This window comes from Alternaria novae-zelandiae, assembly GCF_023758075.1.
Source record: "Alternaria novae-zelandiae strain BMP 2774 chromosome Unknown scaffold_1, whole genome shotgun sequence".
Classification (NCBI taxonomy): Eukaryota; Fungi; Ascomycota; class Dothideomycetes; order Pleosporales; family Pleosporaceae; genus Alternaria; species Alternaria novae-zelandiae.
This window is the reverse complement of record NW_026056961.1, coordinates 3,226,296-3,250,208: the sequence shown is the minus strand read 5'-3', so window position 1 is coordinate 3,250,208 and position 23,913 is coordinate 3,226,296. Positions and strand designations below refer to the sequence as shown.

The following is a 23,913-nucleotide window of genomic DNA, read 5'->3' as shown; positions in this document are numbered from 1 at the left end:
AGTTACTTAGATCTAGTTTAGATTTACTTTAGATTTTTTTTTTTTTTACTTAATAGAGTTAGTAGAATTAAAAATAATAAACTCTTCTATAGATAATAGTCTAAGCTGTCTTATAGAAGAATTTAATCTAGAATTTAGATAAGATAACGTAACTAATAGAAGAATATAGTATTAAAGATAGGTTGTTTGCTAATACACATTACGTTGTAATTAACTAGTCTCTTCTTAGAGAAGCGGGATAAGTTTCGCTAGATCTTGCAATTTGATCGGCTTGCTGAGAAACATATTAAAGCCGCTACCGTACGCTTCAGCCCGTGCAGCCTCTGACTGCAACGCAGTAACTGCGATAATCTTCGATGCCGCCATATGATGCTTCTTCTCGTAGGATCGGATCCGCTGAACAGCCTCATAACCGTCCATAACCGGCATGTTGATGTCCATAAGAATGACGTTTGGTATGCCAATTGCGCCCTTGTCGATAGGGTTCACTCCATTGCCTTGTTGCGATGCAACAGTTTGGTGAGCGTTCACGAATGCGTCGACAGCAAGTTGACCGTCGTGAGCGGTAAGATAAGGGTACTTGTGCTTCTTGGCAAAGGCAGCGAGAAGCTTAAGATTGACGTTGTTGTCGTCTACAAGAAGCAGGGTCGGCATCTTCGTGGCCGACACAACTACAGAAGCGAGTGGTAATTTGATCAGAGGGGGTTCCGGCATTTGCGTCGTGGCAGGTGGTGAAAACGAAAGCGCTTGAGGGTCGAAGACTCGATGACTCGGGGGGTGTACCAGCTGGACTTCTGCCGGCGACGATTGTACCGGAACTACGTTTGCGACCTCAGCAAGTATTTCTGCTGAGTTAGCCCCGAACTTTCTAACGCCAGGAACTTTTGCTGCAGGTGACAGTGAAGCAAGAGCTTGTGATTGGAGTTGATGATCAGTCTTAGCGTCGTGTTGAGCAGCTCCATTCGCTAGACGACCATTGCTGAATTCTTTGTGGGCTTTTGGCCGCTCTGTGACTGTCATCGTACGCTTCTCGTGCAAGCGCAAAAGAGACGATATTGTTCGAGCCACCTGTTTCACGCCACAAGGCAGAGCGATATGCTCCATCGTCAAATGAGGTTGAAGTTTGTCTGTTGCCCACTGATCGCGAAGGATCTGTGCACTGGGACTGTTGTTGCACACGACGAGGATGGGCGCAATGTTGTCTTTCCTCTTTTCAGCCCCGTCATCTGTAGTTGCTTCCTTTCGGAGGGTCGCAAGGCATTCATTGACGTCGGCTTCCATAACAATCATGAGATCGTATGAATTGCTGCGTTGCCACTCACATCGCGCAGACCGTATGCTCAGGGAGGTGAGGACGTTTTCGATAGAGGAGATGGCTAACGCAGAAGCCGCTTCCGTTGAAATAAGTTCAACGTTGGCCGATGAATGCAGTCCCGTCACTAGACCGACGTTGATGCTTTCGAAGGCCTTCGGGGTGACTTTACTTTCGTTCAAAGCCCCAGTGCGACGCTCGCTATTCGGGTGATCCTCGAGCGGCACCCGTACAGTGAAGCAGGTACCTGTCCCATCTTGATCGCTTACTACTTCGATACTACCACCCATTGCATACACAATCCTGGAGACTATGTGCATACCCAGGCCTAGACCATCAGACAATGTGTCCTCTTGGGCAAAGTCATGGAAGAGACGGTCGCTCTGGAACTTCTTCGACATGCCCTTTCCGGTGTCGGAAACAGTAAGCACCGCGTCAAAACGTCGCCGCGATCCCTGTTTCGGCTCTTGCTTTAGGAAGACCCGGATATGTCCAGAAGGCGTGTATTTGAGTGCATTGGTGACGAGATTGATGCAAACGCGCTTCCAGCCGCCTGTGGCTAAGCTGCAATGCCAAGGCCTGCCGTCGGATCGATCGATGTCGAGAATGACCGGTGGATGAGTGTGATCTTTCGCATTTTGGCCGTAATAGAAGGAGTATACGGTCGATACAACGGCGTCCTCGGTCAAGTCATCAAGTGCTATGTTCATATCTAGCGCTTTCAGATCGTCGGTAGTAGAGCTCGTGGTTGGTGGAAGAAGCTTCTGGCTGATGTTTGAACTTTTCACAGCACCTTTCTTCAAACGCCGGCTCTTGAGATCTGCGAAATCGAGAAGATGTTCGATGATATCGAGCAAGGTACGTCCGCAGGAGTTGATCTGTTCGACAAAGGACGTAGCTATATCGTCCAACGTCTGCTCCGCTAGTAACTCGCACGAGCCCAATATACCATGTAGTGGAGAGCGAAGTTCGTGAGATATAGTCGAAATGAAGTCTGACTTGGCTTTGTCGGTGCCCAATACCTCCAGACGCTTGGTTTCGGCAACGATAATGTCACAGAAAGCATCGACGAATTGCATCTCTGTGTCTTTGGCGATATTCCTGAGTGGATCACACGTCCAGTAGAGACCCGCAACCGCCCACCGTTTTTTGGTGTAGTCCCATATCCCATTGAGCGCTATGCAACGTGATCCGGGCAATACACCCTGCAGGATATCTCCATCATTTCGTCGATCTTGACGATGGGTTTTGCGTTGTTCATTGCTTGATGAGCGTGTTCCCGCAGCACTGGCACCGGCTCCAGACTCGTCCGAAGAAATATCGTCTTCGGAATAGATTCTGAAGTCTTCGTCAAACTTCCAAACTCTTCCGAGCGGATTACGACGCATGAGCCTGCGTAAGAACGATTCCGTCAATTTCGTGGGAGGCTGACCCGTCGGATGTTTTGTTCCCATGCTGTGGTTTCGCGTTGTTTGTGCAAAGCCTAGCACCTGGCAGGCGGTTGCATGTTCGGTTTGTGACTCATTTGTAAGGTCAGAATGTGAAAAAACGACAGCCGAATCATCGCTATCAGCGTTACTCCCCTCATTGGACTCCGCATTTTGTGAATCGCTCAGTCCGCCAAATTCTCGGACAGAGGCGTCGAGGAAGGCGACACCGTCTAGTCCGAGTGATTGGCAAAGGATTTCCGCAGCACGTTGATATGTACTACTGGGATCGTCGGCATCTTCACGTCGACGAGGCTGTGGATGGGTTGTGAAACCTTCTGCTGGAGAAGCAAAATGTTTCTGTGTATTCACGGTGTTTGTCCGCACATGTGGATCGAGCAACGCATGTTTCCGATCGGTTAGCCGGGGAGCTCCGCTATAGTCGCTCGATCGCTGATGATGATGAAAAGTGGGGTTCTCAGATATCTGCGCGTTGCCGGTCGATGAGCTGTTCTCATGCTGAGCGGGTAAGAAGACTCCTACCGACTGCGAAGGCGTCATAGCGGGAGTACTTGTAGGGTCCATCAAGGCCTCGGGCGAGCGATACTGACCTGAGTAAGCTTCCTGAACTCCGACGCCGCCGTTCTTCACAGGCACATTAGTTGCGGGCGACGCTTTACGAGCGGCACCCGACGTTCCTCGAACAAAATCTCCAAGACCTGCCACCATGCGATTGGTTTGTTGCCGTTCTGAGAGAGCACGCACAGATTCGAGGTGGTTTATAACAGTTTGCGACATGTCGCCCAAGAAGCTGAGATCTTTCTGCGAGATTCCATTGCGAATTTTGTCGTCGAGGATGCAGTATGCACCAATGTTGACTCCAGATGGTGTTGTGATGGGCACACCTGCGTAGAAGCGGCCGTTGGGAAAGCCAGTGACGTACGGCCTGGTAGAAAGGTCCGGATGCTTGGTCAAGTCGTTTACTACGAAGGCGCTCTTCCGGATGTCGCCGTCTGCAGCACTGGAAATAGGAAACGAAGGAAGATTGACGGTGGTCTCGCAACAAGCAACATCGCGGGGAATGATAGAGTGACCCATCCACATCTCGTCTCCGGGTTCGTGGATTGCATCATCTACGAGTGATAGAGTTTGTGTCGCCTCGGCCATGATGTAGGCATGGTTGACATCGAAGAAGAAGATCAAACAACGTCGGGCCCTCAATCTCATAGCACCCAGCTGGCAAAACGCTGTGAGGATCTTGTCGGGGCACGAGACGGCCTTGTGTCTCTCTCTCGCCTCGGGATTGCGCACGTCGCAATATTGGGGGCCATAGTCAGACATCTGCCGGAAGGGGCCATAGTATCTTTACAGAATCATCAGTCCTGTCGAAACATGGTTGAAAAGCAGCTAATGGATGATCGGGTGTACCGGTAGAATTGCTGCTCGCGCCTGCCTTCGCCGCGAACAGCTTTGCGAGACTCCCACGTGCGGCCTGGCCCTAGGCAAGCACCTCCAGTGCATGCATCTTGCATTGCGACCGACGCGATTGAAGGTACTTGTATTTCCGTGATCGTCGGGGCAATGTGATAGTATGGTGTTGGGCGAGAAGGTTGTCAGTAGCGGCAAAAGCAAAGCGCGACGGTTTGCCACCCCTTAGGAATCTCGGGGCTAGCGCATCGTTGCTTCGCGGCCCGACAAGAGACGGGACGCGTCGCGCTGAGCTGTGCGCAACCGACATTGAAATGGCTACGTATTCCATCATCAACTTCGGGATGCATAACGCGTTGATCGATCCAGTCAATTCCAGGAGGGGCGAGGAAACACGAATCTACGCTTGGCGCAGTATATAGTTATGGGATCGGGAGTTGCAGATGCACGGCGACGGCTATCTGTCGCCTCTGCGATGAGCCCCAACGCATCCTAGCTCCCAGCCCCACCAGATCGTGCATCGCACAGGCCTGCCGCTGAGTCCCCCATTGTGTGAGCGGGTACTTCCGCATCTTTGCGAACCATCCTCTAGTAGTTTCTCGTCTGCTAGCTATTAGGTACAAGATACTAGATGTTAAACGTGATGCAAAAGGCCTTTGTGGCGAAATTAAGATTGATTGCTCAAACAAGTGCAGGCTCAGCAGGCTAAACCCCTTACCAGAACTTCGACTTGTTTGATCTCTGCTAAGGACCTCCGTAACGCAATGCCGTTAATGGGCACCACATTCCGATGTGAGATGGGTAAATCTTGGGTGACCTTCGCGGAGCCAGTATCCCGCACTCTCCACTTCATCATCTCCGCCGTCTTCTACCGGTAGCTTCAGGGGCGGACTCGGGTAGCGCTCGAGAGATCTGTATTGTACCTGAGGCTCCTTGCTATCCAAAGCTCTCCATTGACTTCGTTTCTGCCAACCACTGGCGGGTGCTTCACGTGGATGCTGGATTATAGGCCGAGCGCACTCGATCGCTCTGTAGTGCGGTTCAGGCAGCTCGACTATCATATTGCGCAACTGTTTCGACCTCCAGAAGGCATCGAGCAGGGGTAAGGCTGGACCAGTGAGTAGATCGTGGCGATGTCGGTCCCAGTAAACGAGCAGGGACATATAGAATTTGCGGAGACTGGGGCAGTATTTGACGATGTTATCGAGAATGGGCTCTAGGTGGTCCATATTGAAGAAGGGTGTGCCATCATCTTGCTCAATACGATGTGCCTCAATCGTCAGTTCCAGAGAAGTGATCGATGCCAATCGATTATGCGGAATCAGTCTTGGAAGATGAAGAAGCAAGGGCTCGCTCTGGATGCTTATGCAGTTGGCGGAATACAAGAACTCAACACCTTCCATGTACGCCTGCCTGCAAGACAGCAGAAACCCCATAACGCCAATGTCATACACCCCAGAACGCACAGCGGGGTCGCTTGGGTCGCTCCTTCTATGCCGGCCCTCCTCCATCTGCTTTATGCACTCATCGATCCACGGGCCTCTCCAATGCCATGGCATAGATGGCTTCCATGCTGGGTGATTACGTCCGCAAGGGATGCCCCTCCATTGCCATGCGCCTGCTTGCTGTACAAGATCCATGTGGAGCATGCGTCTATCGAAGGCCATGGCTAAGATGATGCTTCGGATGTCGTACGGCAGCTGGAAGAAGAGGCATGCTGGTGTATCGATCGAACTCGGTGTAATCGGTCGTCGCGAGGAAGGTAGAAACGGAGGCTCGTCCGGGGATGGCGGTTTGGGGCTCGATTCGATGCGCAGGTACTTCTGCAGCCATGCGCTGAGCTTGGACATGATTGGGGATGCGAGAAGAGGACGGTCTTGATGGACAGAGAAGAGATCAGGCAATAGCCAGTAAGCTCATACATAGGTAGCTACCGTCTGCCCGAACGTGTGTGGCACACGACATGTGTGCGGCGACGCACTGGCGGGATGAAGAAGGCGGCCGCTGATTGCGCCTCCGTTCTCGTTAATCATCCCTGCGTCAACCGCCAAGGAACGGCATCTTACCCATAATGGTCCGATGTACAATGCAAGGAGCTTCACATCGTTAGCGGCGCGCATCCATCCACGGAAAAGACTGCTCCTCTCATTCGGGGTTTGGACCGTCTCCAGCCCGGGAGGTCCACGGGTCTAATCTATCTAGCGTGTTTGCCAAGACCATTTGCCGCCAGTCTGGATCCACCATCCACGATCTGGGCCAACACCGCGCCGCAAGACACCATCACCGCATGTAAGCAAATTTACACTCATTGACAGCTATTTTGATAACGTCTTGACAGCGCCAAGGCGGCACGTTCTGCACCTATGCCTGCACTTCCATCAAATAGATCATACCCCAACGCAGTAGTAGTAATCAGGCCACAGGTTCTGGCAGTCGTTGCCCACGGCGGGATTCCACTCGTAAAATTGGCTATGTGATAGTGTCAGTATGAGCTTCGAGATGATAGAGCTAAGGCCAAGAGAAGGAACCGTGGAAAGTGGTTGGACGCGGAAAGCACTTACGCCAAAGAGATGCCGGCGCCAGTCGCCATCGCGTAGCAGAACTCGTCTGGCTGCTGGAGGTGGAAGCTCACACAATTGTCCGCCATGCCTTCGCGAACAGGTGAAGGTGTCTGCACAGGCTCAGTTGGCTTTGTTGTAGTGGTTGTCGGCTGCGTCGCAGTCGGTTGTATGGTCTCTGTCATTTGCGTCGGCGAAGGCGCGCCTGGAGTACGCGTACTTGGCGTGCCCGGGCGACCTATACAGTACCATGCATCTGAAACGATGCCGGCGCAATCGCCGAAAACGGAGGGATTCCACTTCACGAAGTCGGCCTCGCTGAAGCTACCGAACATAAGCGCGATAACCTCGCACGTGTCGTCGAAGGTTGTCTGATACCATCGCGCGCAGTCGTTGGGGTATCCCAGAGGGATTTTGCCCTCCGTCGGTTTGGCCGTCTGATGTGCGGGTAGTGGGAGATCAGCATCCGCGTATGCGCCAACACAGTACCAAGTGTCGAGCCAAAGACCTTGGCAATTGCCATCGAGGGCTGGGTTCCACGACAAGAACTGCTGTTGCGAGAAGTAGCCGTACAACTTCACAATGTCATTGCAATTCTGGTCGGCTTTCGCCTGATGGAACACTTTGCAGTTGGAGGGCATAGGTCCATGCGATGGTATCGGTGCGAAACTCGAATCGGCTGTGGGTAGTGTAACAGGCGTGTAATCGGTGGGCTCGGGAGGCGCGGTGAAGTCTGGCTGGGCCGTCTCCCATATCAGATCCGTGTTACCTGTTTGTCTTTGAACGCCAACACAGACCCAGTAATCGGCGAGAAGCATCTCACAATCGTCCTTGGTCGTGGGATTCCAGCTCACAAACTCGTCGATGGATTTTAGACCGAACTTATCCACCGTTCGCTGACATGTATCGCCGGGCATAACGCGGTACCATGAGTTGCAAATCTGCGTCTGCCCCGCGAGCGTCTTGGTAGGTGGCCATGCATTGTCGGTACTGGTAGTCGACACGTTCCACGAGGTGACGGGGTGCAAGACAGAGTAAGTCGAATTGTACGAAGTGCTCGTCGTCGCAGGGGCTGACGTGATGGCCGTCTGAGAAGTGATTCCGGAGGACGATGATTTAGAACCAGAAGTGAACGTGGATGTAGGTCGCGAGGATATGGTGGGTCTGGTACTGGTCTTTCCGACGCTCACACAGTAGGCCGAGTCGAGCCAAAAGTTGTCGCGACAGTCGGAGGAAACCGCGGGGTTCCACTCAAGGAACTGCTCCGTGGATATACCGTAGGCTTGAGACACGATCTGACAATTCTCGTCCTTGACCACGGTATGCCAGCCGTTGCAGTTCTCGGGCTGGCCCGGGTGTACTGGACCTGTAGGACTGGAGTCTTGGGCACTGACGACTGTGAGAAGTAGGCCCGCAGCCAGGGAACGCGTTTGTTGGCTCAGTAAACGCATGGTCGAACTTGACACAGCAGCTAGGCGAGTGGCTGGCTATCGAAGTAGTCGAGAGACCAGTGTGTACAACCAGTCCTCGAAGACTGGAGCTTGACGCAAGAGGATCGCGAAATGCTCTGGTTCTGCTATGAATGTACGGAAACGAATGAACACGCCATGAAGCCCAGGTGTGAGGGGATGTCTAGCGGCCCGAAAACCAGAATGCGATATTAGAATACCCATTGGGTACATGCCGAGTTTGTTAAGGCCAGCCGTCCATCATTCCAGTCGTCTGACTGATGCAAGGATGTATGTCTGGGCAGGGTCTTTCAGGTAGAGCGGCGATGATGCTCGCTTCGCAGCCGCATGTCGTAGTGCTTGATGGTGCACCTCACAGGTTTAGGCTATCGGCGCAGATTCTTAGTGGGGCTAAGGCGGCTAAGCTCACCTGCAGGAACCCGCCGTGCCGCCACGGACAAAGTTTTATCATCCTCTTTCTTCACCACGTTACATTGCATGCCTTAGCCTCAGGATTCTGCCAAGCATAGCTCATATGGGATGCAAGCAGGGCGTAATTGATAGGGGTCGGGACCTGCCCTTTTCGATTACCACGACCGGGATAAGTGGGGACGTATGATTGAAGCTAACATTTTATGCTGACTGGATGACCATCGGGACGGGAACTGCACACCGGCAAAATTTATTGGCGCATTCTATCGAAAGAGACTGTAAGCAAAAAGTCCCAATAGAGATGGGCATCTACCTGCGTAGGCAGCCTTGCGCAAGGCCGAGACCAGGGTGGGATGGGGCTTGAGTCCAGGTATGTTGTGTGCTGTTCACTCGGCGCAATCAATCCTTGAATACTTGTTACCGCTGCTTGGTTGTTGGATATCACCAACTCGCCGTCTCGAGCGGAAGTCACTCGTTAGCTCATTTACTCATACACTCGTTCACCAACACACTCGTTCAACATGCATCTTTTCTCCATTCTCATCTTCTTGCTCGCTAGCGCCGAAGGGGTTTTTGGGGGCAGCAGGTTTTGGGAGGCCAAAGCACCTAACAAACGTACAAACCCTCGCCCTGACTACTCAGCCATCGAAACCATCAACGCGACTTCGTCACTCAGCAAGCGCGCTTTTTCCATCGAGAGTCGGCCAGGTCAAGCAGAATTACCCCGCATCTGGCCAAAAAAGACGATCAGATACTGCTTCGAAAACTCGCAGGGTCATGATAAGCTCGAGGGCCTCTTCAGGTCGGCCATAGAACTGTGGGCTCAGCTCAATAGACATGGCTTCAAGTACGAGGAAGTCTCAGATGCAGAATGCAAGTCTGAAGACAAGCGCGACTCCGTGTTGCACATCCATTACAACGACTACGGCAGGTTTTCTACGACGCTGGGCATTCCCGTGGTCGACGCACAGGAGATCGCGGACAACCCCACGACAGCCGTCCGTGGGCCAACCATGCACCTTTCTGACAAGGAAGGTGTCGGTCAAGAAAACACACCCGCCAATATCGCCCATGAGTTAGGTCACGCCTGGGGCCTTGCGCACGAGCACCAAAATCCGTATTACTGGGAACAGAGTAGCATCACCGGGCCCTCTTGGAGCGTTCCAATGACCGGGAAAAAGTACTTCGAGACCGACGACTTCAATTGTGGAAACCTCGAAGACCATTACAAGATTCACAAATCAGTACAGGTCCTGATTGATACGGAAGTGGACTTGAGAAAGCGAGATATCTTGCAGGGAGAATACAACAACCTTTGTGTCTTGCGCGGCGTTGCCAGCAAATACGGTTTCAGTGCTGCTGATTGGCTTCCCATTAGCAACACTGCGAACATGGTTATAGACGCGCAGTTTGACCCAGATTCGATCATGTTGTATCCTTCTCAAGCTGGTGGTGGCGATAATGGTGCGAATCGTCGTGTCATCATGAAATACAAGAAAGACTCCATGCCGGACCAAATCATCCCGATTCGTCACCGCCCCAGCAACATGGATGTCGACCGTATAGTCGCGCTCTACGGCGATCCCGCGCCTTCCACCCTGGAGGTGCCGCACAATTCAGGATCAAGCGAGTTCCATAACAGACTCAAGGATGCTAGGAGCAGTGGAGAATTTTCTCGCGCCGGCGACACCAAAGATGGTACATGTGGATGAGTACCGGGTGTGCAAGTACCAGCCAAGTCCGTTCATGGATCATGAAGATAGACTTTCGTTATAATTACTGGGTACTCTCAGCTACAATCATATACATGTCGTTATACTCGTGTGAACACCGCGTGAAACTGGGGGTTGATCTTATCAAGGGAAAGTAAAAGGGCAAGAGGCCTCCCACAGGCCGTGCACCGGTCACGAACTTCACGCGGACGGGGTGGATCTTTGCCACACATCAGAAGACAGATTGCGATTGCGATTGATTCATGCTATAAATGTCACCCATCATGGATATGACTAAACCTGCGACGTGAACACGCCCAGGTTGCTAGCTACAACTCAGGCCTTGCACCGCATTCAAAGACCTGTCTTGGTTTGTACGTGGGCATCGGCAGTCTCTCGATGTTTTCGCCAAGAGCTTTTGTAAGCGTGCCATCGTCGAGATCTATAGCCCAGACCATGGTTCTGCATTCTCGTTAGCAAATGGTCACAGATTTGCGATGCATCAAGAACGAGATCGTCGCACTTACCCTCCTAAGCAGTGCTGATGAGCAAAATCAACTTTTGTTCCCAACGTTTGCGTGTCGTCGAATGAGACCCACTGGTTCGAGTCCCAAGTGACAATCTTGACAGCCGCCTCTTCATCGTGGGTGACAGTGGCGCCATTAGCGATGACCTCGTTGATTTCCGCCGCCGACAGCACGCCGGGCGTGCCCGTGCATGCGCCGCCATTAGCGCCATCGCTAAACTCACAGCCAGCCGTCATGCATCCAGGGTCCTTCATCGTGAAGCTGCGACCATAGAACCCAAGACCCAATACAACACGCTCTGGGTTGATGTTGTTGCGCCACAGGAGCTCGAGACCCATCTTGATTTCGGTCAAGTTCGTATGAGCCTGGGCAATAGGGCCGAGACTGTCGATGCTGGCGTCCCAGACACCGTGGATGTCGTACGTCATCATGTTGAACCAGTCGAGATATGGCTCCATTCCTTGGAGATTGAAGCCGCGGAGATACCAGTAAGAGGCAGGCTATTGGGGTCAGTCGCGATGGAACAACAAAAAGTATAGCAGGGACTGGGTGCTACTCACAAGAGTCAGACTGATGCCGTATTCACGACCTGATGAGTTCAAGCGCTCGCGGAGCCTCCGCAGAAGATTGACGTAGTTGTCGAAGTCTTCGGGTATGCCGCCTCGATCCTCAGCCACAGGACTAAAGCGCGTGTGTCAGCTCAGCCAGAGATGATGAGGGTTTGTCACTTACTACTCCCAGTCGAGATCAACGCCATCTAGGTTATATCGCCTCAAGAAAGTCAACAGTGAATCGAAGAACTTGTCTTGGTTTGCTTCGCTGGCGGCCATGTCGGAGAAGGCGGTCCGGTACGAGCCCGGATCGTTCATAGCCCAGCCTCCAACAGCAATCCAGATCTTGAGGTTAGGCTGCCTCTCCTTGAGGGCCGCGACACGACCGTATCGTGATCCGGTACCTGGATCCATGTCCTCGATGTGGAATGTTTTGGGGTTGATGAGAGCAAAGGCAAAGTTGATATGCGTCCAGTGCCCCAAGGGGATTTCCTCAGGCTCCATGTTACCACAGGGGCGCTGGAAGTTCCAGCCCTCGTAGTAGCCGATGGTGCGCGCGTCGGCGGTCCGCTGCGAGAGGTCGCACTGAGGATGCGGCACAGGATTGGGGCCGCAGAAGTCAACCGTCGTGCCACAGAAGCCATGCTCGCTACAGCACACGTTGAGTGGGCAAGTGGTGAGGTTCGCATACTGGAGACCCCAGGTGCCAGGATCGCATTCAGATTTACGACTGCAATCGCTGGTGCATTTGTCGCCGCAGAAGACGGGACCAAAGCCACAAGCACCGGTACCGGTGTCATCGCTAACGACTATCATTAACATCATGGCCGATCATACACGTTCATATCGACGACTTACAGAGGTCCGCAGCATCCAAGGTCACATGACTTAGTTGCAGTGCATGTGTAGTCGGGCTTCTCGTTTGCTTTGATAAGCATCTCTCTAGCCTCAGGCGTGGTCTCCTGGCCAGCAACGTTCTCCATGAGTAGCCTGACTTCCGCCTGTCCGCCGAAAGAGCCCAGATCAAGTGCTTCCACAGTCAGAAGGAGGCCCAGGCTGAGGGCCAGGCCCTTGAATGAGACAACTCTGGATGTCATGATGATGTGGAATGAGTGTTTGTACAACAAGTTTCAAGAAACAAGAAAAGCGCGATCAATGTCCCCAGCTAGAACGACAGCCTGACGAAGAGCGTAGTGATACCGAGTGGGACGACATATTCACGACCGGACGATGGTCGAGCGGCGCGCAGCGCCAATTCCCGTCCCGTACCTGGCTCACAGCTGCGGGTATCAGGGGTGGCCTGGCAAACATGCCACCAGGCCCGTAGGCGAGCAAGGCGAAATCAATAAGAAACTCATTTGCTGTAGTGTCAGCTCCGGCGCGATGTATGTGCCAAGATGAACGAAGAATGAGGTTGAGTTTGTCAAGGTGGGTCAATGCGAGGACCCTGCCGAGCCGGGACGCCACTAAATTCCGCCCTGCATTTAGCCGCCGAGCACCTCCATCGTTTTAACCTCAATCAGCGACCCCCGACACTATCTCGTTGATGCAGGTACGCCCTGCAGCATGCGCCTAGGTTGTGAACGCAAATGAGCTGGCTCGTGAGTGGTGGATTCGTACGTACCTGGATGGGATTCTACCATTGTCAGGCCGATACGCTGATGGTACCTGGGTAGGTCTCCACCAAAGACACTTTGTCTTGGGTAGCATCGCGTACATACAATGTTGCCTGCCTCATCCGACTTAGGCTTTTCGGCCCCATATCAGACGGGAACATTCATCTAGTTCTCGCAACCGAAATGTCACCCTGCAGACTACCGGGGTGAATTCATTGACGATATCCATAGTCCGGTCTTGGCTGATGACCTGGTGCTGCGTTGAGGCAGCGAAGGGTCATCTCGACATCCAGACGCCTGATCATCAACCGCCTTTAGCTAATTCTTCTCCCGTCTCTTCCGAAGCTTCGCTTGCTTGTTCATAGTCTATGAGCCTAGCTCACACGCTCGCAACGTTGGTCATTCGCCCTACGCCTCACGCTCATTCTTCATTCATGTCTCTCGTTTAGTCCGGTAACACCAACCGACATGATTATCACGTTGATCTTGGGCCTCTCGGTCCTGATCAGCTCGACGAATGGCTACGTTCCACACCACGCACACCATGGAAGACATGCCAGAAGTGCAAGACTATATCAACGTTCAGAAGCTGCCTCATCTGTCAACTTGTCCTCCTCGCCGACACCGCCCACTCTTCGCAAGCGGGATGACGATCCAAGCAGTATGGAGTGGATCAAACGCTGGGCAGCCATCGGCGATAGCTACACAGCCGGCATCGGTGCTGGAAGGCCTCTCGGCCACAGAATCACTGCGGACGAGGTAGCTATCAGAGTGCCCAGTGGGCTGGAAGAGGTTCGAGACAACTGGAAGTGTTCCAGATATGACATGGCATACCCCAAGGTTATAGAGGCACAGTTTGGTGCCCACGTCGAAAAGGACGGCGGCTTCCAATACCTCGCCTGCAGCGGCGATCGTTCTGAACAAATCTACCAGCAGGCGCAGGCCCTAGAGGGCAAGCTCGACTTCGTCACTTTCACTTCTGGCGGAAACGACCTTTGTCTCGCCAAGATGATTGCAGATTGCATCATGCTGCCCTACGGCAAGACATCCGCCTGCGAGACCGTCATCGCAAAGGCCCAGGAAAATGCCAAGAATATTATCACCGACAACATCTTTCAGATTTTGGAAGCCCTCGACGAGAAGATGAACGAGGACGGTATCGTCGTCGTGAACAGCTATGCTCAATTCTTCGACACTCAGGAAGACAACTGCGATCGCCAGTCGTGGGACTTCTTCTGGTTTCTCCCATTGGGTTCCTCGTACCGAGCTCTTACTATCGAACGTCGCCACGTCTTCAATCAGCTGGTGCTTGACATCAACCAGGCGATTCGCGACGCCGTTGACAAAGCTGCCAAGAGTGATAAGGTCAAGTACAAGGTTGGCTACGCTGATTGGGATTACTGGGTCTCGAATGAGGTGGACGCCCGAATGTGCTCGCCGAGTAGCAATGGCGACTATCCAGATCCAAAGCAACCAAACATGCACTTCATCAAGCCCGACACGCACCCTTGGGATGAATGGCAAAACGATTTTGAGCGGACGGAGCTACGCAAGCGCGACATGGATCTCGAGGAGATACTGAACTCGACCAGGCTATCCAACTCGGAGAAACGCCAGGTGAATCGCATCAAAGCTATGATGGAGGCTCGCGATCGAAACCTCGAACGTACACTCTACGACTCCATTCTTTACAAGTCACCTGATCCACGTGCTGCCGTCAGGCACAAGCTCGACGCCCGCGCTCCCTCACCACCAGGCTGCCCTGGGGATGGTGGCTTCGATATGACCTTTGGTATGGGCATGCCCGACACAATTGGCCGTAACGTAAGTACTAGCTGCATCTAGGTACAATTATGCCAAGGTTCTTTGACTGACATTTGCAGTTCCATCCCAACGAAGCCGGCCACCTGACCATAGCCTCCTTCGCTCTCTCAGAACTCATGGACCTGCGCGCCATCGTTCTGGGCGTCGACTCACCCGCCTGCACCGCCGTCAAAGACGAATTCACATGTTTCTCCAAGACAGGTAGCAAATTCTACGTCAGTGGAAACCGCACCAACGAGAACTACGAGGAGTTCTGCAAGGAAGTCCAAGACAAGCACGACAAAAACAAAATCAACTGGAGTTACTCCAAGACCTACGACGAAGGCACACCTGAACAACACGACTACGTCGTCACACTCAGCAATGGTGTTTCGGGATTCGACAAGGACGAGTGCGTGGACTCAATGAAGAAGATCATGAACTCATGCGACACATCCGACAACCCCATGAACTGGAAGGGTGGTGGCAGATACATTCGCAGCGGCGGAGACTACAAGTACGAGCTCAATCCCCGCCGCAGTAACCGCCCCTGGCCGCCGCCAAAAGCGCCATATGGTCGCTGTGAGGGCTGGTATAAGGGGACTCACGGACGCTACAAGGTTGAGGGTGCTGGCTTCTCGACCTGGGATTACGGAAAAGATACTCTTCGGCCTAACATGAATGGCTGCTATGGTCTTGGTACAACCTTTTGGAAGTTCGAGTACTTTGACAATCCGGCTGATCATGATGGGCACGAGTGGTATGCGACGTTTAGTACGCCGATTTGGGTACGTGCGAGGTGTTGGGCAAATAACAAGATCGTCAAGGCGGCGGGTGGATGGACGAATGGGTGTAAGGGTAATGATTGAGGTGTTTCTCTGCGATTTGTACATACTATCAAATGACACCAGTACTCGCTTTGTCACATTGCCAAGGCAGGCTTTCATGAGCGCTTTTTTCATGCGATCTACATGCAAAAGGATTATCGTTAGTGAGAAGCTCACGCCAAACGAGGAAAACGACGACCACCCTAGAGCCGACGTTGACGTTAGGTCACCTTTCTTGTAGGTTTCTGGCATGGTGTAATCTGCAAACCTGTTCAGCTTTTTCCTGGTATAAGATGAGTTTATCAACTCTAAGTACCTCTCACTCTAATCACTATCCGAATCAAGTTCCATATCCGACGATTCCTCTACCGCAAGCTCTTGTTCTTGCTCATCCCCAGATCCCGCTTCTGGCTCAGACTCCGATTCTTGCTCGTGATCATATGTGTATTCACCCTTCAGATACGCAATTCTGTTTCGCACCGTTTGCTCCGTGTCTTTGAGCTTCTCGATGCGGTCGTCATGTCCCTCGTCAGCGTCGTCGCCGTATTCATCGCGTGCCTCTTCGCGACCCCTGCGTTCGCTACTTTGCTGTCAATCTCGGCTCTCAAGGATGTTTTGCGGTATAATAAGCAGTTTTGTGATGGAGGTGCATAGCGGTGGCTCATCAAAGGATGTCGTGGTAAATGAGAGGGTAGGTGGCTTACGCTTCCATTTCAGCAAGCATCTCTTCATTGTTGGCTTGCTCATTCTTCATCCACTCGTCCTTGTCAGTATAGCCTTCGTCTCGCTTGGCCTCCCAGTTCTGTTGATGCTGTTTGTAGTCATCCTCGTTGCCGGACATGATGGGCGTTTAGTACTTGATTGACTAGGTGGTGATCGTAATCAGTATGGTTTTCTGCGTTCTTCGAGTTCGCTGACTGGTTGCTGTATCGTCGATGGAAAGAAAAAAGAACGTCGGAAGGCTGAGCAACGATTATATACCCCTCTTCCATGGCACAAGGCTGAACTTACAGGCCAGGCTCATCCCCACGAACTAGGCTGAAATCAGGCATTCCTGCATGGAACATGACAGAGATGTATGCCTTTGAAGTAATAGTAATCGGACCTACATCCGCCCGGTGACCATTCGATGAGGCAAGGTAATAGTTGACGCCCGCTGCCTTTACAGGCGGGAACTGTCTTAGTCTCTGTACGCGCGCCTGCAGGCTTGTCAAAAGGGCCAGGGATGAGCGAACAATGGCCATGTTTTATGCACTCTGAAAGGCTTTCTGGATATGTGGGTCAGGGAAAGCATGGGGTTTTCTGGCGGGTTGGAGTTTGCGCTGTATGACTATCCTACAACAATGCCTGATGCACTAGTGCGGCTGGACAACAATCTTGACTTCTAATGCCGATTGCTCGAGCATGCCGGGTTTGGCGTACAAGACGATACCAGACTCGCGCCTGGTCATGATATCAGGGAGGTGTAGAGTGGTGCAACTATCCTTCACGGTCAGCAAAACTGGAGTTCACCGAGTTCATATGACATGAACAGAACAAAACCATATAGGGAGTCGTAAATCGCTAATCATATTCAGTCCAACGCCATGCTGATGCTGAGAATCATGCCGTGATATAGTACAAAGTCTTGGTATACACATCATCCACCTCTTGCCAATCGAATTAACCCTTGACCTCCTTCTCGAGCAGTTCTTTCGCTTCGTTGACCTTGGTCGCAAGGTATGGGCTACCGCCTCGATCGGGATGGTTGAGAAGCATAAGCGATCGGTGCTTCTTCCGTAATAGTTCCTTCGTGATGCCGCGTTCGCTAGAAACAGTCAGTCCTCTGGTTCCATAAGGCATATATGAAGATTCGTTGGACTTACGGCATCTCTAATATAAGTGCAGCTTCTCTCCGTGTCATCTTGGGCTCAAAGCCGCCTTTGTAGTATCCACGTCCTAGTGCTCCGGCTCCACCGCCTGATCTCCGTAACGCCACGAGTGCTGCGCGACCCTATTCAAATCCGTCAGTACATCTTCGTCGTGTATTATCATATTCCGACAGTTCCCGATCCAGGCATAATAGAAGGGTGACTAGGGAAATTGGAGGCCATACAAAGAAAGCAGTGGCACCGGCGCCCAATATCCAAACCCAGGCAGACATCTTTTGGCGCTCTTCTGGCTCGACTATGCGATATTGGCGTACGAGTTCCGGGAGGGTAGAAGTCGCGATGCGGGTACGAGATACGTCAGATGGCGATGCTTTGGTGGATGGCGGCGGCGAGGTGGTCAGAAGGAAATTTGCGGAGGTGCCTCGGTCGACAAGCATCGCAATTGGCGGGCCAGAATGGCAGGTGGGTTGGCATGCACGGGCCACCCAAAATTTCGAGCCGGCGAACTTCTCGAACCTCAACCTCCACACCTTTACACGACACCCGCCTCACCACCGCCAACTAAGTGAAGCGTGGTCGATCCTTATATATCCCGATCTCAGCCCGTGCTGACGATTACTGCGACGAGAAAAGCGCATACCTCTCCACGATAAGGACGAGCGCGATCGCATTCGCGCCACGACGATAAGATGAGAATCGAGACTTGCTACTTCTGCTCTTCGCCGGTATACCCGTCCAAGGGTATAACCTTTGGTATGCATAAATAACCACACCCCAAAGAAATCCTTGCTGACTCATCAGTGCGCAACGATGCAAAGGCCTTCCGCTTCTGCAAGAGCAAATGCCACAAGAACTTCAAAATGAAGCGCAACCCCCGCAAGCTGGCCTGGACCAAATCCTTCCGCCGCGCGCACAACAAGGAAATGACCGTCGACTCGACCCTCACCTTCGCCCAGCGCCGCAACGTGCCCGTGCGATACAACCGCGACCTCATCCAGACCACCCTCAAGGCCATGGGCCGTGTATCCGAGATCCGGCAGAGGAGAGAACGCGCCTTCTACAAGGCGCGTATGCGTGGCAACAAGCAGAGGCAGCGTGAGGAGGACAGGAAGCTGGTCGAGGAGAACCAGCACTTGCTGCCGCCGAGCGAGAGGTTCGCCAAGGAGGAGGTTGAGCAGGAGGAGATGGAGGTCGATGTGCAGAAGGTCAAGGAGAAGGTTGCGGCTAGGAGGAAGGAACTTGAGGCTGAGGAGAGCGAGCTCAGTGAGCTTGAGGAGGAGCTGCCCAAGCAGAAGACCAAGACGAAAAAGATGCTGAAGAGGAAGGTTGGAGGTGGTGTTGAGGCTATGGATGTTGACGAGTAGGTCTTTGTTGGGGTACAATTGGTATCTTCCGCGATATGACAGTACGATTTCGACAGTCATTCAACGATCCTCTGACATAGTCATGGAGTTTGGCGTCTCACATATGGTAGATTACGGACATGATTTCGATACCACAGCAAAAGCATGTTTCAATCCCAAAAGCTCGTTGTCGTGTGCAGATTGATGCAGCATTTACTTGAATTTGCTCATTCGTGTTGACATACCACGATGTATTATGTGCATTGCACTGAGATGCGTCATTTGTATCCAACATTACTCTAATCACGACACTGCGTGGAAGCATGGCATGCATTATGGGATGGTCTCGTCCAAGGGTGGGTTCTTCCAAGGATGTCCACGTGATCTTGCGTTGATGCGCTAATCCTGTTCGAGACTCGGCTTCAGTTCCGGGCTGCCGCTGCCGCTGCCACTAATTCGTCCCATGCTACATCCCTCACCCACAGCCTCCATGCTGATTGATCGCCTACTGGTACAACGCGCCGTCTTTTGATTTCGACACCCGACACCCGACTGAATTACCGTCACACTGATCGAGCCCCCACAGCGCACACCTTCCCACAACCCTGCAGCATCGAAATGACGACGCATGCACTGATGCGAAGATGCTGCATGCGCGACACAGCCTTATGGCTTCATGGGCTGTTCTTTACCAGCCAAGACTGACAAGTTACCGCCGCTAGATGGGCTTGAGATTTTTGAAAAGTTCCACTTTGTTAACGCATCATACAGAGAGCGACTCACGGGTTACGATGGCTTCGCAGCGTTTGCCAGGTCAATGGCTGAGCCTGATAACACTCCAATATGCAGTACTATGATGCATTGTTCCAGGCGTCTGGCGATTTGCTTGCCTCGAACAGATGATCATAGCAGGCAGACACAACCAACCCAGGGAACACTTCCCAAGCAAGATCTGCAGCTTACGGGTTAAAGTGGTTTGAAGTCCGTGCGTTGAGCTGAGCGCGTGGTCACCACTCACCTTACAATACCATGGGCCAATTCTACCCATGTCCTCTCGAACTAGCTCTTTATTGACTCTATCCCACGCCGGCGGGTCACCATGACGAGACTGTGCGTCGCTCCAGTTGCCACAAAAGCTGGTGTGCACGGCATAGCCTTGAATTGAAAGCCTTACAACATGCAGACAAATGCGTCGGCAATGACAAGGGAGTGGCTGTGTCAGGGAGGCTTGGAACCTCCTCCTTGAGGCTGTCTGACCGCAGCGAAACGCTTATATCCAGCCTTGTTGGCCGTTCCATGTGATTTCACTCCACCCCTCAAGGCGGCAGTATCGCATGAAAACCCCACTTCGTTCAAATACAGCACTCTATGCTATCGGCACAATACTTTCTACATTCTCTCATATTATTGCGCCATGCGCCTCCTACAGCGATCGCCTGATCCCGTCGGCTTCAGCCTTGTTGAGCGGTTCAAGGAGCAAGTTCCACCCTACGCAATCCTATCGCACACCTGGGGTTCGAACGAAGATGAAGTCACATTTGCAGATTTGAGAAGCGAGCAAGCCAAGAGTATCCCTGGGTATAGCAAGCTAGTCTTCTGTTCCAAACGTGCTACGAGCGACAGGCTAGAGTTCTTTTGGGTCGACACATGCTGCATCGACAAGAGCAGTAGCGCTGAGTTGACCGAAGCAATTAACTCTATGTACAAATGGTACCGGCAGGCGGAGAAGTGCTATGTCTTGCTCTCAGACGTGGAGATCGATGTGCCTGTCGCAGACATATCCGAGGAACAATGGGTGCAAATATTCGACAGCAGTAGATGGTTTCAGCGCGGTTGGACACTGCAAGAGATGCTCGCGCCGAAAGTTGTCGAGTTCTACTCAAGGACAGGAAGACTGCTGGGCGACAAAGTCACACTGCTGCAGGCTCTCCATGTTCGAACCCGGATACCTGTACTGGCACTCCAGAGCGGCTCAATGGAGAAATTTAGCATTGACGATCGCATATCATGGATTAGGGAACGTCAGACGAAGAGGGAAGAGGACATAGCATATTCTCTACTGGGTTTGTGCGGCGTTTATATGCCGCTAATATACGGTGAGGGGTTCGCAAGAGCATTGACGCGGTTGCGTGATGAAGCTGAGCGATCGCTACACAACAAAGTGCGTCCATGGACGGTTCCTTTTCAGCGCGAAAACGAATTCCATCATGGCGATTGCTTGGAGAAAGTATATCAGATCTGCTCCAATTCCGCTGGCTGGGCATCCCTGATTGGACCTGCCGGCATTGGGTACGTCTGGCTTCATGAGTAATGACAGCGTACTGATGTAGTATTCAGGAAGACAGGAGTGGCTATCGAATATGCCTATCGAGTCCGGTTTCATTCACCAACGAAATGGGTTTTCTGGGTTAACGCAAAGACACGGGCAAGTTTCAGAGAAAGTTTCAGCGCAATCGCCGCGGCGGCGAACATATATCACCGGAATGACACTTCAATCGACGTTCTTCCAACCGTGCATAGATGGCTATGCAATGCTACAAATGGCCAATGGACGATGGTGGTTGACAATGCTGAGGATGCAGATATCTTTTTCGCCTCACGCACGTCGCGGAATCGTGCAACAGTGGATCTGAATTTGTCCTTGCAACGACTCTCCAATTTCCTTCCAATATCTCCCAACGGTTCGATTCTCTTCATTACCCGAAATCGAGACTTTACGCGGGGGCTCAGGGCTGTCAACAGTGACGTTGCAAATGTCGAAGTTGGAGATTATGCTTCGTTCAACGTTATAGACCATGTTACACCGGTTGTCCAGACAGCTCCAGATCCTCTCGAACCATTAAAGATATCTGGAGGCAAAGCGGTTGCACTACCACCGGACATAAACCTGTTTGAGCCTACAGTGCCTGGAGGGGAATTCTCCGTGTATTGGACGTCCGTAAGTTTGTTTCGCGATTCTTCGTGCAATACATTGACGTTTAGCTCAGCGGCAGAAGCGTATACATGACATATACGTTGAGATAGACCCTGGCGCGAGGTGGGACCTCGTAAAGATGCTGCAAGCGCGTTATGAGCGTTCAAAACCTGCACATACCGCTACAGAAACAACCTTCAAACTTTCCGAACGTATGCTGCACATATTACATCGTCGGGGTGGAGATAAAAGGACGACAGACTCAGAAGCTCAGCGGGGAACACACGGGTTGCAGACTCGCTCTGGCACGTCCGGCCTAGTCAATGCTGTGGCGGCCTCTGAACGCGAGATTAGAGGTCCTGAAGAAGAGCCCCTTCGCCTGCTCGTCTGTGTGAACGATACGATCAATCTGACGTGGACGTATGAGGATCTACGAGACATTAACGACGATCGTGAACTCATCCATCACCTCCGAAAGCGGCTATCTATCTTCCAGAATCGATTCATTCCCAAAGGCATCAAAGCCATAAGTTTAGCCAAGGTAAGCTTCCAAACGGCCTGCTGCATATTTCAAGACTGACTGTTTGCCAGATCACGTTCGATTCCAACAACAACCCGGTCGTCTGCACACATCAAAGTGCATGTAAGATCACGACCGATAAGCGTTACCATCCAGAGAACGGATTTTACTGTATTTGTCTTCCGCCAGAGACAATGGTCGGAAACGACAAGGAATACATTTGCGACCCAGCTCCAAGATCTTCGAATCGGCTGCTGATGCCGGTTCTTGGTCCCAACATGTTGAAGCAAGATTTTCTCGATCCTGACGCAATTGCAACCGGTCAAAAAGCAATCTTTGACCAGCTTCCGAAACGGAGATCCTCAGTGCTTCTCACGGCCATTCCAGGAGGTGATGTTACGTATTGGGGTCTCTACATCGAGAAGAAGCTTTCTTCGTCAGGACATGGCATAGCTAATCATTGGGGTCTCTACATTGAGGAGAAGATACATTCGTCAAGACATGGCATAGCTATAGCTATGTCTATGATCATTGTTGTGGGTGTAGCTATTCTGATCATTGTTCTCGTCATAAAAGCGCAGACGGGGCTGTGAATAACAAGATCGAAGACAGGCGTTGATTACTACTTAGACTATGTCATAGTACCGGTCCTCTTATTCTTGGTACAAACCACGAAGTCCAAAAGCTAGTTTGCTGAAATCACGCCAAAGACTTCGAACATGTCGCGAGTCATGAGTCCCATTAAACTGAAATGTGCATGTAGCTTCTGTATTCTGGGGTCTGCATCTTAGCATTTGATAGCTCTCCTCGCCAGCATCATGCCTTCGCTTGTTTCATGACGAGGGATGCGAAGACGTGACAACGACCTAATTTGCCGGCGATGGTTATAGTGTTTCTGGTTTGCTATAACTCGAGGCTTTAGCCTTAGCCGGAATAAGACAAAGACTATGGGACTTAACACTGGTGTAGGCGTCGACCGAACTACATCTTACTTCCCTTCAGAACCTTCACAATGAACCCCAGACGCGGGAAATGTATTCTAACATCCAACTCAGCTTTCTCATCCGGCTTGATGACGACCTCTTCGCTTCCAATCTTGACCAACATACCCTTCGTTGGGTTGCCGCGCCCAGTATCATCTGGCACAACACTCACACCCACTCCCGGTACCATACTTCTCCGAGTATCAAGCACCTCATGCGGCGCAACCGCCGTAGGAACAAGCAGCTCCTCCTCGCCTAGTAAAGGCGTCCGCCGAAGCTCATCCTTCCACTGCACATCGCCTTCCTGCACCGTTACCTGCCTATCAGGCAGCCCATCAATATACCGCTCAAACTCCTTGAACCACCTCATCAACCCCGGAAACCTCTCCGCATTAAACACCTGCCCCACAATATCCTCCTCCCCATCCGTATCCCTCGCCCCACCTCCACTGAGATCCCCAATCCCCCTCCCAGCCCCAATATCCATACCCCACCGTAACTGATAATACAAGCTCAAATCCGCCAAACTCGGCGTCTGCGTCGGCATTGCCCACGTCCCAGACGAAAACATCGGTTCCAGCATCGAGAGGTGCATATCCAGAAGGGAAAGGTTGTCGGGGATCTTGGCTTGGAGCTTTTCG

The 23,913-nt window shown here is 52.1% G+C and overlaps 8 protein-coding genes across 8 annotated transcripts; 3 read left to right on the top strand and 5 right to left on the bottom strand.

Annotated features, from left to right (window-relative positions):
* Positions 1–225: 225 nt before the first annotated feature.
* J4E88_001056 (uncharacterized protein) lies at positions 226–3,906 on the bottom strand (the record flags this gene model as incomplete). Its single annotated transcript, XM_049394728.1, has 2 exons — positions 226–3,054; positions 3,283–3,906. 2 exons carry the CDS (start codon positions 3,904–3,906, stop codon positions 226–228), a joined length of 3,453 nt encoding a protein of 1,150 aa, XP_049260557.1.
* A 2,818-nt stretch (positions 3,907–6,724) lies between these two features.
* J4E88_001055 (uncharacterized protein) lies at positions 6,725–8,176 on the bottom strand (the record flags this gene model as incomplete). Its single annotated transcript, XM_049394727.1, has 1 exon — positions 6,725–8,176. The coding sequence occupies one exon, from the start codon at positions 8,174–8,176 to the stop codon at positions 6,725–6,727; it is 1,452 nt and encodes a 483-aa protein (XP_049260556.1).
* A 950-nt stretch (positions 8,177–9,126) lies between these two features.
* On the top strand, positions 9,127–10,317 carry J4E88_001054 (uncharacterized protein; the record flags this gene model as incomplete). The annotated part of the gene is made up of 1 exon (XM_049394726.1): positions 9,127–10,317. The coding sequence occupies one exon, from the start codon at positions 9,127–9,129 to the stop codon at positions 10,315–10,317; it is 1,191 nt and encodes a 396-aa protein (XP_049260555.1).
* A 329-nt stretch (positions 10,318–10,646) lies between these two features.
* Positions 10,647–12,492, bottom strand: J4E88_001053 (uncharacterized protein; the record flags this gene model as incomplete). Its single annotated transcript, XM_049394725.1, has 5 exons — positions 10,647–10,779; positions 10,845–11,344; positions 11,405–11,525; positions 11,577–12,197; positions 12,254–12,492. 5 exons carry the CDS (start codon positions 12,490–12,492, stop codon positions 10,647–10,649), a joined length of 1,614 nt encoding a protein of 537 aa, XP_049260554.1.
* Positions 12,493–13,479: 987 nt separating this feature from the next.
* J4E88_001052 (uncharacterized protein) lies at positions 13,480–15,683 on the top strand (the record flags this gene model as incomplete). The annotated part of the gene is made up of 2 exons (XM_049394724.1): positions 13,480–14,835; positions 14,895–15,683. 2 exons carry the CDS (start codon positions 13,480–13,482, stop codon positions 15,681–15,683), a joined length of 2,145 nt encoding a protein of 714 aa, XP_049260553.1.
* Positions 15,684–15,965: 282 nt separating this feature from the next.
* Positions 15,966–16,482, bottom strand: J4E88_001051 (uncharacterized protein; the record flags this gene model as incomplete). Its single annotated transcript, XM_049394723.1, has 2 exons — positions 15,966–16,212; positions 16,346–16,482. 2 exons carry the CDS (start codon positions 16,480–16,482, stop codon positions 15,966–15,968), a joined length of 384 nt encoding a protein of 127 aa, XP_049260552.1.
* An 821-nt stretch (positions 16,483–17,303) lies between these two features.
* Positions 17,304–17,544, bottom strand: PAM18 (mitochondrial import inner membrane translocase subunit TIM14; the record flags this gene model as incomplete). Its single annotated transcript, XM_049394722.1, has 2 exons — positions 17,304–17,448; positions 17,507–17,544. The coding sequence occupies 2 exons, from the start codon at positions 17,542–17,544 to the stop codon at positions 17,304–17,306; spliced, it is 183 nt and encodes a 60-aa protein (XP_049260551.1).
* Positions 17,545–18,201: 657 nt separating this feature from the next.
* On the top strand, positions 18,202–18,876 carry RLP24 (ATPase-activating ribosome biosynthesis protein; the record flags this gene model as incomplete). The annotated part of the gene is made up of 2 exons (XM_049394721.1): positions 18,202–18,265; positions 18,293–18,876. The coding sequence occupies 2 exons, from the start codon at positions 18,202–18,204 to the stop codon at positions 18,874–18,876; spliced, it is 648 nt and encodes a 215-aa protein (XP_049260550.1).
* Positions 18,877–23,913: the final 5,037 nt, after the last annotated feature.